This window comes from Nicotiana sylvestris, chromosome 6 (genome assembly GCF_000393655.2).
Source record: "Nicotiana sylvestris chromosome 6, ASM39365v2, whole genome shotgun sequence".
NCBI classification, from domain to species: domain Eukaryota; kingdom Viridiplantae; phylum Streptophyta; class Magnoliopsida; order Solanales; family Solanaceae; genus Nicotiana; species Nicotiana sylvestris.
In genome coordinates, this window is record NC_091062.1 from 210,776,065 (window position 1) to 210,794,985 (window position 18,921).

Sequence of the window (18,921 nt, forward strand, 5' to 3'; positions counted from 1 at the left end):
ATTCCTCTTAATTTCAAACAAACAACTTCTAAATCTAATATTCTTACCTAGTCAACAAATCACTCTTTACGCTCCACCAAATCTTGCTGATCCTTGTTTTACCCCTATTTTTAGATAATCCAACATTTCAAATGATGAATTAAAGTTGAAAAATTGAAGTCTTTTTTAATGGTAAAAGGTTTTTAGAGAGAGGGGACCAAGAAAAATCATACTGAAAACACTGAAAGGAGGAATAGGGAGATGAGAACATTTTAAAGTTTACTCACTTTACCGGCATTTAAGGACTTTTAGCATGTCTATGCTCGCAAATTACATTACTGTGCACTTCTGTCAAAATTGAATTGTTGTCACAGTAAGAACACCATCCCACTTCCTATATAAATTTAAGAGATCGCAAAAACAAAAAATGGCACCAAATCAATCGTTAGCGTAAAATCCCACCACCAAAGGATATGGTGTAGTGGAAGGTATTGCTCCAAAGGTCTCGAGTTCGAATCCTGAGTGTGAAAAAATCCTTGGTAGAGAGCACTTCCTTCAAAATGGGCCCTACGTGACATGAGTCCGAATAGAGTGAGACTACAATGCAGGCACCGAACACCGACTGAAAAACCAAAAAAAAAAAACAACGTAAAAACCCTAAAGCACCGTCCATGAGTAGAACCTACACTTAGCAACAAGCAAAGCAATATCTAAGCAATAAAAGTGTAGTTAATAGATTAACCTCCCATCTCGCTATCATAAAAACCAAATTCAACAAAATATCTAACAAAAACTTCAGATACAATTTAAAGTTTCTCCCACAGATCAATAATCTGCAAAAGAAGGCAAACATAAAGAGACTTATCAAACTAATATCTCTAATATTGTCAAGCATGTAAACCAAACACAAAAATTGGCGGAGAAAGTCCCTAATCCAATTGTGGTGTATATCACAGCAAGCTCTTAGTTCATTCTCTGGGCAGCTTCCTTTGCAAGAACCCTCTCTTTGGCTTTGGTTCTGGCCTGTGATTTGGAACCCATGACGCCACCACCCCACTTCTTCCTGTTCTCCTCATACTTGTCATTGAAGTTAGCCTGGAAATGCAAACAAGTATCAAGAGATATCCTTGGAATAGCTTTAGGGCAAAAAGGAAACCAAACTAGTCATATATAAATTGAGATACCTTAATTGCCTCCAAAATTCTGCTGAACTCCATTTTATCTTCATTCTTCACTGTTGTCAAACACAGAGCTGAAGCAGTTTTCTTGTGCACAATCTGTATACAATGCATAAGTATCAGAATCTAATCTGTCATGAAGCATGTTTTTATTGGCAAACGAAAATGATAAACAAAAATGTAATGGCGTTTGGAGGCGAATTTGTGAACGAAAGAGTCAGAAGTGGGTTAGCTTCTAAAAAAGCAAAAATTGGCTCAAAAAAGAGAACAAAAATTACTTTTCAGAAGCATAAAAACACCCACTTAGAACTGCAACAAATCCGTACTATGATGCCATTTTTACATTTGCTGTTCAAGGCTTTTAGATTGGTAGGGCACCCCACAGAAAACCTGTAAGTATTTCAGAGCTATTATTCATAAGCTCTCCCCTATTTAGCAACCCAAAGCCCAGATTTAAATTCCTTAAAACAATAAAAACCAACAATTTCAAGAAAATAAAGTTAAAGATGATATTACAGAGGAAAATGAAGAAGAATTTCACTGTACATTTCACAGTTAGCTTGCATCTGACCAGTCTGTCATGAAGCATTATTAAGATATCAAAAAATTTAGGATTGCTCACCGATCCTAAACGTGCTTTCCCCTTCACAATGCAGTAAGGAATTTCCATCTTTCTGCATAGCGCAGGAAGCCAGACAACTAACTCAATTGGGTCCACATCATGAGCAATCACTACCAGTTGTGCTTTGTTCTGCAAGAATATCAATGGAAATTAGTCCCTTTAGGGGGGGGGGGGAGAAGATGAGCCACATAAAAGACCTTCGCAAGACAAGAACGAACCTGCTCAATAAGGTATGTGATGTGCTTAAGACCATACTTCACGATGATGGGTTTCTTTGTTTCAGGAGTTTTTCCTTCAGCTTCAGCTTGAGCCCTTTTCACAAGACGCTCCTTCTTTGCAGCTTTGTCCTCGGGCCTGTACTTGAGAAGCATCTTGAAAAGGTTTGTTGCTGCATATTCAACGGACAAAGGCAATAGATATAATTCAATTCAGCCTCAATGAAATAAAATACCTCATTGCAAGTAAAACAATACAAAAGTTGAATAGAGATCTGATGACTTATATTCTTCATTGTAGGATACTAGAGAAGTGGCAAGACACATAATGACCAAGTACAACATCACAGCATAGCCATTTAAGATTGATTAGAAAAGGGTTTATTTGGTAGGATGGAAGACATTCCGAAAAACATTTCTGCCTGAAAATAAGTAGTTTCTCGAAAGTAAAATTCAATATGCTGAAAACAAAAGATAAAAAGTCCATGACAATAACTTTTTCAATGTGGTACAAGTCAAATTAAACATTCTATAAAAACAGCATCCACATGGTATAGAACAAAGACTATGAAAAATGTACTATCCGACAAGGAATTCCAACAAAAAGATTATGATAATGTCTAAATTGATTCTCCTTCTCAAAAAGAAGTTTATAAAAGTATTCCGGACGGAGGCAATAGTAGCTCATTCAGCTCCTAGGTTACCGAACAATAAAACAAGCCAAAAATTGTGGGTGTGAGGCCTAGAGTGTTCTCCATATTGCTCACATAGCAAAAGTTGAGGAGTTTGCAAACTCTCACTGAGAGAGGCTACAATACCGGAATCATAAGAATCCACAAGCAAAGACCAAACACCTACCCATTCAACTGTCTTTAAGTACACGATGAGGCTAGTTCAAACACTCGAAACCGATATGGGATCACACTATAGTTCAAAAAAAACATCATTCCTCACAATTCCTCTTTGCTAATTATGCCACCACTTTGGGTGAAGGTTCAAATTGAAAACACACTGCATTTAACACATTAAGACTGAAAATGTAGCCCTAAAAGACAAACACACACACACAGAGAGATTAAATCTAATAGCTCATAATTTTTTTATATGCATAAAATAGCTCGACGAAATACAAGTATTAAAACAAAATGAGCCCAAATCAAGTTTAACGAATATAGAGGCTAGTTACATAGGCAAAAAGTGATCGTTAAGTCAATAGTAATTGATATTCGAAGAGGGAACAGCTGCAAATAGAGTGGACGGGTCATAAAGGACTACTTAACTAATTGTTCACAGAATACAGCAACTAATTAGTAAAAAACTTCAAAAAAATAGGTGAAATTAGGTTATATAGCATAGTGACACTGACCGAGGTTTTTGTCGAGGGTTTTGGAGAACTGGTTGAGAGCAGGAGGGACCTTCAACCTCTGCTTGAGAATCCTCCTCTTCCTTTGAATACGAACCACCTGAGGCCATTTCACGAACCTAGTCAGATCCTTCTTTGGTGGCAACGCACCACCGATTCCGAACTGCTTGGGCCGCTTCTCGAACAGTGGATTCACCACCTTCGCCTGAGCCGGTTTCTTCTTTGATGCTACTGCTACACCCTTCTTTGGAGCCTACACTTCCCGCAAAAGAAAATAAAAATCAATAACCATTGCAAAATGAAGAAGAGGATTGGTGTAACCATGGCTGAAAGCTTACCATTTTCTTCAGACGGCGACCGGAGGAACAAACCCTACTGACTGTAACACTCTCAGTTATATAGAATTGAGTTTAGGGTATAAGATGTGTTCGCCGTTCCTCAACTGGGCCTGGGCAAAATTGATAAAATTTGGGCCCTGATCCCCTTTTCATAACTTTTAGAAGGCCGACCTTCTAATCTGTCAAAATTAGCCGCCCGGTTTTACGTTTAATGAATAATATTCTATCGCTTCGCTACGATCATTTTTGATATTTTCGGGCCATAAAATAGGAATTCAAAACGATTTTCAGATTTTTGTGTGATATATTTCACACAATCTGCATGAATTCGGGGACTGGCTAAGAATCGCTAAAAATTTTGAGAGCCCATTAAAAACGACCTAATAAACAATAATCACCGCTTCGCCATGACCTTTCCTCGGTTTTTTGGCATTTTAGGATCATAAAATAGGAATTTAGGACGATTTTCAGATTTTTATGTGCTATAGTCCACGCTATCTGTATGAATTTGGGCGACCGACTCCAAATTCCCTAAAAATTTGCACGCTCATCAAAACAACATAATGTACAATAGTCATCGAATCGCCATGACTGTTCCTCGTTTTTTTTTTTTTGCATTTTAGGGCCATAAAATTGAAATTTAAGATGATTTCTAGATTTTCGTGTATATATAGTCCACGATATTTGCATGAATTTGAGCGACCGACTCCGAATAGCCTGAAATTTTGCGGGTCAAGAAACAATCTAATGAATAATAGTCATTGTTTCAGCATGACCGTTTCTTTTTTTTTTTTGCGTTTTAGGGTCATAAAACTGAAATTCAAAATAATTTCTATATTTTTTACGTGTTATAGTCCACGCAATCTACATGAATTCAAATGATGGGCTCAGAATTGCCTAAATTTTGCAGGCCCACCGTAAATAGCCTAATGAAAAATATTAACCGCGTGACATTTTAGGGCCATAAAATAGGAATTCAGAACGATCTTCACATTTTCGTGTGTTATAGTCCATGCTATCTGCATGAATTTGGGCGACCGATTTCGAATCGCCTAAAATTTTGCATGCCCATTAGAAACAACCTAATGAATTATAGTTATTGCTTCAGCATGACCATTCCTCATTTTTGGCGTTTTAGGGCCATAAACAGAAATTCAAAGGATTTCTAGATTTTCGTGTGCTATAGTATACGCTATTTACATGAATTCGGGCGACCGGCTTCGAATTGCCTAAAATTTTGCAGGCCCATAAAAATGGCCTAATGAACAATAGTTATCGCTTCGCCATGATCGATCCTTGTTTTTTGACATTTTAGGACCATAAAACAAGATTTGAGGACGATTATAAAACAAGACCGACTCTAAATCGCCTTAAATTGTGCGGACCCATCAACAACGACCTAATGAATAATAGCAGACCCATCAGCAATGACCTAATGAATAATAGCTATTGTTTTGTCATGATCGTTCCCCATTTTTTTCACTACTTCTTCGGTATTGGCTTAAGAATGGAATAATTTATTATCGCTTTTGTGTTTTTACATTAGGTAAATAATTGAGAAATGTATATTTTCACAATAAGTAATTTTTTTAAATATGTGTATTATATCCAAGAAATATACATATTTTATATAGGCAGAATACATAACCCCTAAATTTGACAAATATTATTAGTTACATTCCTAAATTATTCGTGGTCTTAATTACCCCTCCCCCGAACTTGACCTTCTAAGAGCCATTACCCACTAGACGTTGATGTGGCAAATAGTGTGAGCGCACTCTCTTTTAAGCGAGTGAAAGTGAAGAAAAATTGAAAAACCAGCTTCCAAGTAGGTTATTTTTTAACTTTTAGTTGTCATATAGTCATATATAATGATTTATTTGTTACAAGTATGTATTTCTTCTTGCTTCATCTTAACATATAATGTGGACTTTACTCTAACTTTATTATTTTTAATTTCTTATATAGATATAATGTCTATTTGTTCCAATTGCATATTTCTTCATATTTTTTTTTGGGGGCCAAATTTGTAAAAGTTTGGTTGGAACTCCATCATTTTAGCCAAATAGAAAACTTTTAGCAAAAATAATGGAGTAATAGTAGTGTATTTTCTGTTATTTTTTTCTTTAGATATAATGTCTATTTGTTTGAATGTGTATTTTTATTTTCGAGTCAAATTAGTAAAAAAAATGGCTACAACTCCATTATTTTTTACCAAATAAAAAGGTATAGCCAAAATAATGAACTTGCAATTGTACACTCTTTTTATTTCTTCTTTTGTTGCAATGACTATTTATGCCAAAGTAATAAAAATCAAACTATAAATTTTTTACATCTTTTTAGATGCTTTAACTATTTATTTCAACGGTATAAATCTTTATTTTCATTTTCAAATTCAAAAAACAATAACTAAAAGTTTATTATTTTTAGCCAAATAAAAAAAATGAGTCTAAATAATATAGTTCTAGTTTTATCATAAATTTTATTCGAAAAAGATTATCTAAAAAAGTAAAGCACTTAAAAATGTATAAAATATATTTTATTTTTCAAAATATGCCACAAGGATAGGAAAATTCACGTGGCAAGCGAGTGTATGCCACTTTTCTAGAATGAGATAATCCAAGGGGGGTAACACCTATCGAATAACCAAGTATAGGTGGTAATTAAGATCACGAATAATTTAAGGATGTAACCAATAATAAGTGCCAAATTTGGGAGATTTTAAGGTATTTTGCCTTTTATATACTTTTTGACTAGTGAATGTAATTAGTTTCAACCAACCGACGGACTAGGTTTGTAATTTGTCCAAAAGAATTTTCAGTAATAAACTCAACTTCTTAAATTTAAAATTAGATTAGTCTTAATTAGGGGTCAAGAATGACTTCATCTTATGAGTTGCGCGCTCACCTAAGATTAAATGTTCTGAATTAAGACCCCTTTGATATTTGGTGTAGACTTTGCATATTTTACAATGTAGCAACAACTTAATATCACAAACTTATATATAACTGATCTTTTTCTATCGATCCATTAATTTAACAAATTCGAAAAAACTTCATTATTAGCAAATATTGTGAAAATAGTACGGGCTAGACAGTTTTCGGACTGCTAATAAAAAAAATAGTCAGCATTTGCAAAGTCATTAAAACATAACCACTATTGCTGAAACATGGAATGTTCCAGCATAATATGCGGGATTATGGAGCTCTTGCGTATAAACTTCCAGCATATAATGTTGTAACTCCAACACACGAAAATTTAATATACTGGATTATGAAGCTCTTGCATATAAACTTCCCGCATATTATATTAAAACTCCAGCACATTATGCTTGAAGCTCGTATATAAAAAATTCAAACTCCAACATATTATGTTATGCTGGAATATTTTCGGATTTTTAAGAGCGTTTTTATTCAAATTTTATCTTTACATGAAAAAGTGGGTAAATTTCGATTATATAAATCTGACTATTTTTTATTTTTCCCCGAAAATATTCTCAATGGAACTCCCACCAAATAAAATCTGCAATTAGATAACGTCTGCATCATCTGATCCAAATTCTTTAAGACAGAACTGAAAGCTGAAACTCACTATTTAAAAGAAAAATAAACAGAAATAGAGCGAGGACTAGAATTATGAGGCATTTATTGTGTGGGTAAAATGTATCATTATAGAATTAGTAATTTAGCAATGATCATTCTTCCGGCAGTTGGATACACAGCCCTCCAGTTTCTCTTCATCTGCAATGATATATAAGCACCAAATTAAAAGGGATGAAAATTTATTCGTAAAAAAATACATAAAAAAAATTCAGTAAAAGAAAAATATTCAAGAAAAATTCGTCGTCGGGATACTATCTTTCCTGAAAAGTCATTATATTGATGTGGAGAACTATTGATCATGTACAACAAGCTTGTCCAGAAACTTGTTCAAATAGATTTACTATAGAAAATGCTGGAAAAAGTCTTCACTTTTGGCTTCACCATAATGTTCCAAACCATGCACGTGCAGGTATATGTGGAATTGTGGATGAATGTGTTATGTGCATACAAATGCAGTCATTCGTATTGTATATAGGGCAGCGCGGTGCACGAAGTATGCGCCGTTCATGCAAGATCCGAGGAAGGATGCCCCCCTTAATGGGGTATGATATAGGCAGCCTATTCTAATACAAACATAAGTGACTGATTCTACGGTTTGAACCCGTAACCTATAAGTCACGTGGAGACAACTTTATCGTTGATCCAAGGCTCCTCTTCATTCGTACTGACATACAGAGGCGGAACTAGAATTTGAAGTTACTGGGTTCGTGATAACCTTTTTATGTTACTGGGTTCTAAAAGAAGAAATTGTACCTATTCAATGAATTTCTTAAGAGAAATATATGGTTTGGATTAAAGCTACTGAGTTCGGCCGAATCTGTTGTCGAAGAAGCTCTAGCTCTGCCCCTGCTTGCATACAATGCGTAATATTTCACACTAGACCTAGAACGACGTACTAACTTTTTGGCTACGATATTCGAAAGTCAAACAACAACCCAGTATAATCCTACTTAGTGGGGTCTGGGGAGGGTAGTGTGTACGCAGACCTTACCCCTACTCTGGGGTAGAGAGGCTGTTTCCAAATAGACCCTCGGCGTCCTTCCCTCCAAGAACTTCCCACCTTGCTCTTGGGTAGACTCGAACTCACAACCACTTGGTTGTAAGTGGAGGTTGCTTACTATCAGAACAACCCTCCAAGTCAAACATGACAAGTAAAATGGATCGGATGAATGAAGTACGTACCATTCTTGTAGTCAACACAATGTTGAAGAATGCATCGGAGATTGCAGTAGCGGACTTCAGGAGGAGGCGTAGGTGGAACACAGTGAAGTGGACAGAATTTGAGACAGGCAGCAGTGGCTATACCAGTTTTCTTGCATTCGTTCATGCAAACTTCTATACATTTCACCTCCATCAGATTGGCCATACTAAATTTCCCTTCAAATATAGCCATGGCCGCCATCACTGTCACCATTAGGGTTAGGTATTTCATTTCCATTTCTAGCTAGCTAGGAGTAAATTATATCTAAAAATGCTATACTTAGTAATGCAAGTCAGGCTCTGGGAAAGGCATGCATTATATGTATATATAGTGGAGTATTTGCCCTTTTTATTTTTATTTTTTTTCCTTTCGAGAATTTAAAGTTTTGGTATTAATTGGTTAGGGGTTGCTCTGATGATAAGCAACCTCCACTTCCAACCAAGAGGTTGTGAGTTCGAGTCATCCCAAAAGCAACGTGGGGAGTTCTTGGAGGGAAGGATGCCGAGGGTCTATTTGGAAACAACCTCTCTACCCCAGGGTAGGGGTAAGGTCTGCGTACACACTACCCTCTCCAGACCCCACTAGGGGAAGGATGTCGATGGTCTATTTGGAAACAACCTCTCTACCCCAGGGTAGGGGTAAAGTCTACGTACACACTACCCTCTCCAGACCCCACTAGTGTGATTATACTGGGTGGTTGTTGTTGTTGTTGGTTAGTTCATTTGCTCAATATGAGAAGGGGTAAGTGCAAATACAACTATGTTGTGCTACCTACTTTTTCTTCCTAATTGTTATCTTCGGGTTGATCATTTAACATTCATGGGGACTTTGAAAATCTCAGTTCATTAATATATGGTGGCTAAAATGCATGATCAAACTACAGTTGCATATATTTGTCTCGAGTTTTTACTGTCCCTGTTAGAGGATTTATTACTTAGAATAGTATAAAACTTTTGGTGAGAGAGATATCTGAATTAAATATTAGGGGAATTAGTATTACTTTCACTAATCTAATTTTAATGTCAAGATTCAATTAAACCTTTTTAAACTCCCAGTGAATGAAATCTATCTAAGGAGAAAGACTTGATGCTATCCAACGTTAATTCTTTTTCCAATACTTTTTAGAAATGTTCTTTTTTTTTTTAATAATCAGAATTACTTTAGTTTTATCTATCCGTATATAGATATATGATCTAGCATGCCCATTTGTGAAATAAAAAATAAAATTCCATTTCCCCCCACCCTACTCCATGTACGAATAAAGTGCGAAAGGGGGAGTAGTAATTAGTCATATAGAATCAATGGATTCATGATAAAGTAAAATTCCTCGATGACATATTTTATCACAATTCATATTTTTTGGATGATAGAGGGATCAAATGGTATATAGTTCATTTCTTGGTAGCTTGGAGGATTAAAAGCATGACTCTTGCTTCCAATTGGCTGTTTTGCCATTAATTGCTACTTCATTATACATCCTTATGAATTGGATTAGTCTTTCTGGTGGGTATCCTTATGAATCTCATCTCTTGAACCTCGCGTCGCAGACCCAAAACCAAAATGACCCCCCTAATTTTTCTTGGTTGTGAGACACATTAAATTGGAATCTAAGTTCCCAAAGAAAACACAAATCAAATAAAGAAAACAAAAAAATTAGAGGGGGGGTCAAACTTCTTGAATAAAAAGAATACAATTAAAAAAATAATTGGAATCGTTCTGAAGAGAATATGTGTCCCGGCACTGCACAAAAAAGAGTACAAAATTAATTTAGTTCATGTTGTATTTGTTAGGATCGAAATAATCAGGTGTCGTACGGAAACTAGTAAATCAAACCTTGAACAACGATATATCATCCAACAAAAGAGAAATTTACCAAAAGAGACACAAACATTTAACGTGGTTCGATCAATTGACCTACGTCCATGGCAGAGATGAGCAATCCACTATATAAAAGAGAGTACAGAATACCGAGAGAACAACCTCACGAAAAGGCAAACATAAGTGACACACAAACACTTGTCCCGTAATGTTCTCCCCCTAACATGACTCTCAAACCCCATATGGCTACGTTGTGGATACTGCTGAATGAGAAAAAATGATCCTCAATTTATAGAAGCCCAAACATTTTCCTCCAAGAAAAGGGACTAGCCAAATATGAGAGACTTATTATAATTTCTTTCTACAAAAAGAAAAACCCAATTATGGTAAACATATTGCCCTTCCTTCAATAGATAGGAAAACCCAATATGGTAAGAAAATTATGACAACAACTAACAGTATTTTCGTTTTTGAGCTTCCCTTTATAACATTGAAGTACAGTGAAAACCAGGAAGCATCAACTAGCAAAACCAGTTACTGATGCTCCATTAGAGCCTGTTTGGTGCAGTAGTAGAATAGTACTATAAGGATATAAATCAATATAAAATGCCCAAAATTATCTTGCTACTGATCTTGATCAGACCAAAGAAAACTGAACAGCCATTTAAAGAGCTCTCGCTACGATGTTTGTAAAATAGCAAAATTTCCTATAGCCATAAGCAAGTAATGCAACGGATCATTAATTCCACTTTCACATAGAGAAGAGAGAAAAAAATCGTAATTCCATTGCGATATTTTAAGGTCAACGGCTCTAGAATGCATTAATGCAAGAACACTATTGAGAAAAAGAGAAAAGAGACGAATCAAAGCTCGAACTATCAGGCTAGCAAAGAATGTGGGTGTCATTCCACTCGGGAGAATAATGGCGGAGTATGGAAAATGCATTAGGAAGAGAGCTAGGAAGTTCTTATAGAGGTATATGGCAACAATTGGTAAACTATCAGAGCATTATACAAGTATGCACGGGGCTGCAAAGAGGAAGGATACTATCAGGCATCAACACTGAGTGCTACGTTCAGCTTGCCAACAATAGCAATTCACTAATTAAGGCTTAAGCAGTTACCAGGCAGGAACGTTCTTCATGCATAAAACAGAATTAGATCATATCTGATGCCGGATATGATCATTCAAGCGTTCAAATCATCTCGGATATCTACATTTCCTCTGCTATACTCTATGCTAAGTCCTTTATCCGGATTTGCTTCAACGGATGCCCCTCAATATAAAAATTCCTGAGGTCGTTTGACATCCTTATTTGGATCTTACCTGAAATACTCTGTTATACCAAATTGAGTGAAGGATCATGTGAAACAAGTCATACTTTACAGGACTTTTGTGCCAAAGGAAATACTGTTGAACGATCTTCAGCCTGTGCTGCATCTCCATGTACTTCTCCTCGGGAATTGAAAGAAGGATGTTTCTCAAGTCTGGAACATCTTTCTCCAAAACAAAGACAGAAAATGATTCCCAGTCGAAAACCTCAAAGAAAGGTGGCACATAATTATCTGATATGATCACAGGTACACAATCATAGTGTATGGACTCCACAACTCTTGGAGTATGGACTTCATAACCCCTGGCACAAATGCAATATTTGCTGCTTTTCATAAGTTTTCTATATTCAGCTTTACCTTCAGTATCACGAGGCATAGGCCCAAAAATCATCATATCAGGTTCTCTGTCACTCCAATGTTGCAATAAGATAGGACGGAGATAACCATGAATTCCTCCAGCGAAAAAGGCAAGGACAGGTCTTGCTGAAGGAGGATTTCCGCCCAGATCATTGAGCGGGTTTTCAGCTGAACGAACATAAGTTACTGGAAGAGAGACATCCTTCCCTATCTTGAAGCCTCCAGCTATATTTGAATTGCAGAGAGCTCTAATACAAGTTTCCATGCTCTTCCTCGTGATTCGGGGTGCCTATAACGTACTTCTACTTTTAGTAAAAGAATGATAGATGGACACCTGACAGCAACATAAAGTGTTGAAGGTGGTAGTACTCCATATTTGTAAATAAGGACGCCGTCCAAGTTGCAGATTCAGAAAACATCCTATAACTCTTCAAAACTCTACCTTTTCCAAAGAAATGAAAGAATAAAAAACAAAATTGTATGTGTTTATATAATAAACTTTTTATTAAAAAGAAAAAACCTCCCTTACTCTTTTGCTTTCCTAAAGTTATCAGAAAGAGGTTTCCGGGGAGAATGAGTAGATTGACACGATTAGACTGCCAAAGCACCATCTAATGCAACATTCACAATGGGATAGAGCTCAAGAGAAAGCATACCCAATCATGACAAGCAGCAAAAAAATGATCAGCTCCTCTGCTTCTATTCCAGAAATGATATTTTCTAGAAATTCTTCCAATGTAATTGCTGAGATGACTTTCCAATTCTTTTTGATGAGTAAAATTTTGTTTTGAAAGAGCTTCTCTTAGCCTCAGAGAACTAAAAGGCAAATAAAATAAGTGAGCCCTTTTGGGATCTTTCACAAGAAATTGTTTGTTTTTCTCCATTAGTTTCATGAACCACCCTTCAGAAGCGTAAATACCTCGTTGATATGGCTGATGGAATATTGGTTTTTCCCCTTCCCTATAAACATAAACTTTAAGAAGGCGTTCCATTAGCTCATAGCTCCTGCAAAATGATCAAAGAATTCAACATCCGGTGCATGTTTTCCCCCAAAATAAGGCTGATCATTTGACTTAATGAAAGTACAAATTTGAACTGTCTTTCAAATGGCTATAATGTATCACATTATCATACCAACAAATGCAAAAACTCTATTCATTGGGCACAGGATACTACCTCCAACAGGTGGGTCACCTCGAAACAAAACTAAACAGAAAAGAATATAACCATACATTTAGTGAGCAAGGAACTAAGAAGAAGAAGGGAGGCGAATAGATCCGATTTAAAAAAAAAGAAGATATTTTCGCATGGAGGAAGCAATGTTCCCAATTGATAAACTTTTCTCAAGCCTCCTTTCCAAATTGCCAAATCCATAATGTAATAGATAAATTTGCACTATATTGCAGCAGCAGGAAGATTCGAGAAGATTTTAGTGATGAATAAATGCATCGCAATGATATTCATATCTACTGTGATAAAGCATCTCACAACTCATTAAAATCATGAATACGATGATATTAAGAGGTAACTAATAATCAAAAGCAAATCCAGTTACCTCGTAAACTTGGAATAATTTCGAAAGATAGATGCATGAACTTCTGGAATGTTTCTGCTTATTGGAGAATTTTCAATCTGAAACTTTGCATTTCGGAGTTCCAGTTCACGTGCAGAATGCCATTGTGATCTCTACAACCAACAATTAAAGCAGTTTAGATAACAAAAATGAATTGATAATTAATCTCCACTATAATTAGAATTGACATCTGCAACAGTCATACCACTAAACTAACAGAATTCTGCAGCACTAAAGAGTTCATATAGGAAATTGATGTCGGCCTTCTTCTTCTTTTACTCTGCATTATAGAGGCACCGGCAGCTCGTAACAAATTAGGATTCGCATCCGTTGTCTGATTTTTCATCAACCCTTTATCATTAAATGGTACAGACATCTTGGCTACATCAGATGAAATTGAATTACCAGTATCTGAAATCACACTCTCCTCACCAATTGGAGGAGCTGCAGGTAACTTAAGCTGCAAAACCTGAGCCGATTGATTCTTTATTTCCCGTTGTATCGAATATATACTTATATTCAAATGAAAGCCTATTGTTGAATTTGCATACGATTTTTTTTCTGGCCAAATAGTCGAGCTTCCAGCATTTGATAAAACAGATATGTAATTCTCAAATGGAAGTGCAAGTAATTGTGATAGCAGCACAATAACAGCAATAACAATTCCAAAGATTGATAACAATTTAACGCTCCAAACACAGCATAACCTTTGAAATTGAAGTCCATTCCCCATATGGAATTACCAAAAAGTATTTTGCAGAATCAAAATCCAGCAGCTTGCAGAGAGTCACCTCTATTCCAAATTAACAAACAATAAGGGGATTACATTTGGATAATTGAGAAATAAACATACTTCTGTAAACATATAATCCAACATGTCAGTAACATTGTCAAAGATCAAAAAAAAAAAAAAAAAAAAAAAAGAGTTGTTAGACAAAAAAGTTTTTTTTTTTGGGGGGGGGGGGGGGGGTTACCTAAGGAAGCTGAAAGGGAAGCATATCTAGGTCGTCTTTAGCTTAACTCAGACAAAAATACGACCCCAGCTCAGCTATGGAGATTTAAGTAACTGAAGAGAACTGTGGAAAGCATTAATGGTGAAAGAAGATTCTTTGGTGCCGACAATGCATTTTAACAAGTAGCCAGTTTTGACCATGCTATTGCTAATTAAGTTATATCCAATATTTCCATTTTTTAACTGGTAGCCAGTATTAACAAGATGGCCTGATTCTTCGAAGAGTTTGAAAGCTGTGATTGGGTTTTGATTATGTTGAAGTTTGGGGTATATACAGAAAAAAAATTACTTTAGATTTTTGCAATTTCGGTCTTGTATGTCTGAAGTTGTACTGAAGTGGCTACATTTATACAATTTTGCGAACTTACAACAGGTAGAATTCAAAAATAGCCAGATTTACAAGTGGTCATAAAAAATAGCCCCAATTTCAAAAGTCATCAAAATTTAGCCATTTTTTATGTAAAGATAAATTTGAACGAAAACACTGTTCAAAATACGGAAAATACTCCAGCATTGGAACTCAAGTATATTATACTAGAGCCAACAAAATATACCGGTCCAACATAATATGCTGGAAGTTCATACACAGGTGCACCGAACTCCAATATATTATGCTGGACCGGTCTATGTTGCAGCAAAATAATGGCTATTTTTCAATGACTTGGTAAATGATGACTATTTTTGAATGACCAGTCCAAAAACTAACTAGCCCGTGCTATTTTAACCTTAAACATCTGTCTCAAAATTGGCTATCTGTGCACTTACAGTCCTGTGCCTTTAAGCCCATTACACGGGGAAAATGTTAAATTTATCCGGTCCAATATGACATTGACTAAACTTTGCCATTTATTGATTTTTCGGTCAAATCTTATTAGTATGTCTAAAAGAAATTCATGTTTTGCCCTTAATTTCTTAATGAATGATAGTTTGTCAAAAGTTAAAGGAGCAAATATAGATATGTTTTCTCGAAAAAACTTAGACATGATTTTTCATTCTATCATGCTTGAGCTCTGTTAGTGAGAAGTGTATAGGCTAAAAATTATCCTAATTATATGTGGGTCAATATTAAAAGAGCCTTCAAAAGCCGCCACGTGTCATCAATGTGTTCCCAACAAAGGACGAAGGCAAGGCCGAAGTGATCTGACGAAGGACGAAGACGAGGTCGAGCTGACTCAATAGAGGAACGAGGACGAGCACTCCCTTTAGAAGGACAATAACTGCTAGTTTTAATGATAAGAATATTCAAGTGAATATTCCTCCGATCTGTATTATTAGGGTTTTTGTGGCCAATATGTCCTTATAAAGAAAAAAGATATGTGGTTGTAGAGGGAGATTGGACACTCATTATAAAGAACAACATATTAACATTATCTGAAGATTGTTGCTTTATTACATACATATAAAATACAACTTTTCTTCAAATCTTTGTCTAACTTTTCTTTCACGATCCAAGAAGAATTCGAATATTCAAAGACTCGTCAATCATTTATCATTGTTAGGAGGAATATCATAGAATCTCACCCCTTTTCGATTATTTCAGTTGCATTTATTTACACAAATGCTATTATATATCATTTATTACTATTTAATGCTATTTTCTTTGTTCTTGGACCATTGAATACTGTCCATTATTACACATTTACTGATATTTAAACGAAACTTGTGACATTTTGCCACAAAATCAGTTGAACAATCTTTTGGATATTAATATTCGCTAAGATTAACTCTATTCTGTTAGAAAAATCTAATTATTTAAATCTAGATCTAAATTTTGGGTCAAATTAGATGATAATGGAACAACAATTTCTAATTTTATTGAGACAAATTTAGACCTTTCGACATTAGCTATAAAAATACATTTCTGAATCAATAAAAATACACCCACAACAACAGTGAAAATACACAATTCCGAAAAGTGTGCTTCTTTCAAACCAAATACACCCATAAAATCAACTTATAATTAAGAAACTATGGACTGTTAAGCAACTGCGACAAAGATTTATTTTATTTTGTTAATTAATAGTTTGTTTGGATGATTGTTACATATTGTTTCATAATGTATCGTATCATATTGTATTGTATTGTATTGTATTGTATTGTATTGTACTGTATCGTTTGATGAATACAATGTTCGGATGAATTGTGTTGTTTTGCCGTCGTTTCATGGTATTGTGCACTAGTAATATGATGAATAAACTTGCAATATTACAAAGAAAAATTATGATACGGTATATAAAAAGGTAGAGTAACAACAACAACAACAACAACAACAGCGACCCAGTATAATCCCACAAGTGGGGTCTGGGGAGGGTAATATGTACGCAGACCTTACCCCTACCCCGAAGGGTAGAGAGGCTGTTTCCAGGAGACCCTCGGCTCAAAAAAATCAACAGGAGCCGATATATTAGTACCATAAAAAATGCATAATAAAATAACAGCAATATAAGAGATATGAAATACAGAATACGAAATACGAAATAGATGGCTGGTATAGTAAAACTAGCAGGTAAAGCCCTGCATCAATAGACGACCAATGACATTCTTAGTCTAACTCCTAACTGGCTAGTCTCACTCTATTGTGCTGTAGAAATATTCACAACTTTCCCCTAACCTACAACCTTAATGCTCGACCTCCATAATTCCCTGTCAAGGGCCATGTCCTCAGTAATCCTAAGTCGCGCCATGTCCTGTCTGATCACCTCTCCCCAATACTTCTTAGGTCGCCCTCTACCTCTCCGCGTGCCCACTACAGCCAGTCGCTCACACCTCCTCACCGGTGCATCAGTGCTCCTCCTCTGAATGTGCCCGAACCATCTGAGTCTTACTTCCCGCATCTTGTCCTCCATGGGGGCCACGCCCACCTTCTCTCGAATATCTTCATTCCTAATCTTATCCATCCTTGTATGCCCGCACATCCACCTCAACATCCTCATCTCTGCTACTTTCATCTTCTGGGTGTCTGAGTTCTTTAATAATAATAATAATTATTTAATTATTTAAAAAGTTAGAGTAAATAATAAAATAAAATTATTTAATAATAATGAAGGGTGAGATTGAGAGAAAAATACAAGGAAATGACGCGACCACACCAAATTGGTCGTTACATAAAGTGGCACATTTCGTCATTACGTAACGACAAATTTAATGATACGATACAATAAAATTTAAGTAACAATCAAAATAAACATTATATTTAAAGTAATAACATAATATGATACAATACAATAGGTAACAACCATCCAAACAAGCCGTAAAGATATGATCCATAAACCATATGCTGTCTAAGGATAGATTCCAATTAGAGACCTAAAGCCAAGATTGGTTGTTATTTTATATTCACTAAAACCAGCATCTAGGAAAAGCTTTTCCCATTCCGTCTTAGTTCTCTCTTTGGCACCGTGAGTAATCCTCATGGCAACGTCCATGAAATGCTGTACTTGAACAAGCTGCTCATTAATAATATTATTGCTCGAATAATCCTCCATTACTATGTCTATGACTATCACTTTCCCTCCCTTCTCTTTATTTGGAATTGATTCTCTGCATTTCTTCAGTAACTTCACACAGTCTTCGTCACTCCAGTTGTGCAATATAAACTGTTTTACCCATGGAGTTACGGCACAACAACAACAACAACCCAGTATAATCCCAAAGTAGGGTTTGGGAAGGGTAATATGTACGCAGACCTTACCCCTACCCCGAGGGGCAGAGAGGCTGTTTCCAGGAGACCCTCGGCTCAACACAACGGCAAGAGACGATATATTAGTACTATCAATAGACTCATAATAAAATGACATAAAATAACATAACATAACATAAAATAAAAATACCAGCAATATAAGAAATATAGGAAGTACGAAAAAGATGGAAGATATAATAATATCCAGCAGATAAAGCCCTGCGTCATTAGCTGACTAGTGGCATCGTAAGACTAATTCCTAACTGGTTAGTCTCACTCTAGTGCGCTGTAGAAATACTCACAACTTCCCCCTAGCCTACAACCTTAATGCTCGACCTCCACAATTCCCTGTCAAGGGCCATGTCCTCAGTAATCCTAAGTCGCGCCATGTCTTGCCTGATCACCTCTCGCCAATACTTTTTAGGTCTCCCTCTACCTCTCCTCGTGCCCACCACAATCAGTCGTTCACACCTCCTCACCGGTGCCTCAGTGCTCCTCCTCTGAATGTGCCTGAACCATCTGAGTCTTGCTTCCCGCATCTTATCCTCCATGGGGGACACGCCCACCTTCTCTCGAATATCTTCATTCTTAATCTTATCCATCCTTGTATGCACGCACATCCACCTCAACATCCTCATCTCTGCTACTTT

At 36.1% G+C, this 18,921-nt stretch overlaps 3 protein-coding genes and 1 pseudogene across 3 annotated transcripts; all 4 read right to left on the reverse strand.

Annotated features, from left to right (window-relative positions):
* Positions 1-690: 690 nt before the first annotated feature.
* Positions 691-3,816, reverse strand: LOC104240456 (large ribosomal subunit protein eL8y). Its single transcript, XM_009795300.2, has 6 exons — positions 3,696-3,816; positions 3,361-3,610; positions 1,998-2,167; positions 1,780-1,908; positions 1,164-1,256; positions 691-1,074 (listed from the first exon to the last, which is right to left on the reverse strand). Exons 1-6 carry the CDS (start codon positions 3,696-3,698, stop codon positions 943-945), a joined length of 777 nt encoding a protein of 258 aa, XP_009793602.1. The 5' UTR covers positions 3,699-3,816; the 3' UTR covers positions 691-942.
* Positions 3,817-7,188: 3,372 nt separating this feature from the next.
* Positions 7,189-8,789, reverse strand: LOC104240455 (protein TAP1-like). Its single transcript, XM_009795298.2, has 2 exons — positions 8,480-8,789; positions 7,189-7,435 (listed from the first exon to the last, which is right to left on the reverse strand). Exons 1-2 carry the CDS (start codon positions 8,733-8,735, stop codon positions 7,380-7,382), a joined length of 312 nt encoding a protein of 103 aa, XP_009793600.1. The 5' UTR covers positions 8,736-8,789; the 3' UTR covers positions 7,189-7,379.
* A 1,908-nt stretch (positions 8,790-10,697) lies between these two features.
* On the reverse strand, positions 10,698-14,883 carry LOC104240454 (probable glycosyltransferase At3g07620). The gene is made up of 5 exons (XM_009795297.2): positions 14,555-14,883; positions 13,786-14,373; positions 13,563-13,693; positions 12,664-13,012; positions 10,698-12,296 (listed from the first exon to the last, which is right to left on the reverse strand). Exons 2-5 carry the CDS (start codon positions 14,311-14,313, stop codon positions 11,628-11,630), a joined length of 1,677 nt encoding a protein of 558 aa, XP_009793599.1. The 5' UTR covers positions 14,314-14,373; positions 14,555-14,883; the 3' UTR covers positions 10,698-11,627.
* A 2,990-nt stretch (positions 14,884-17,873) lies between these two features.
* Positions 17,874-18,921, reverse strand: part of LOC104240458 (myricetin 7/4'-O-methyltransferase 2-like) — a 53,352-nt pseudogene continuing 52,304 nt past the window's right edge.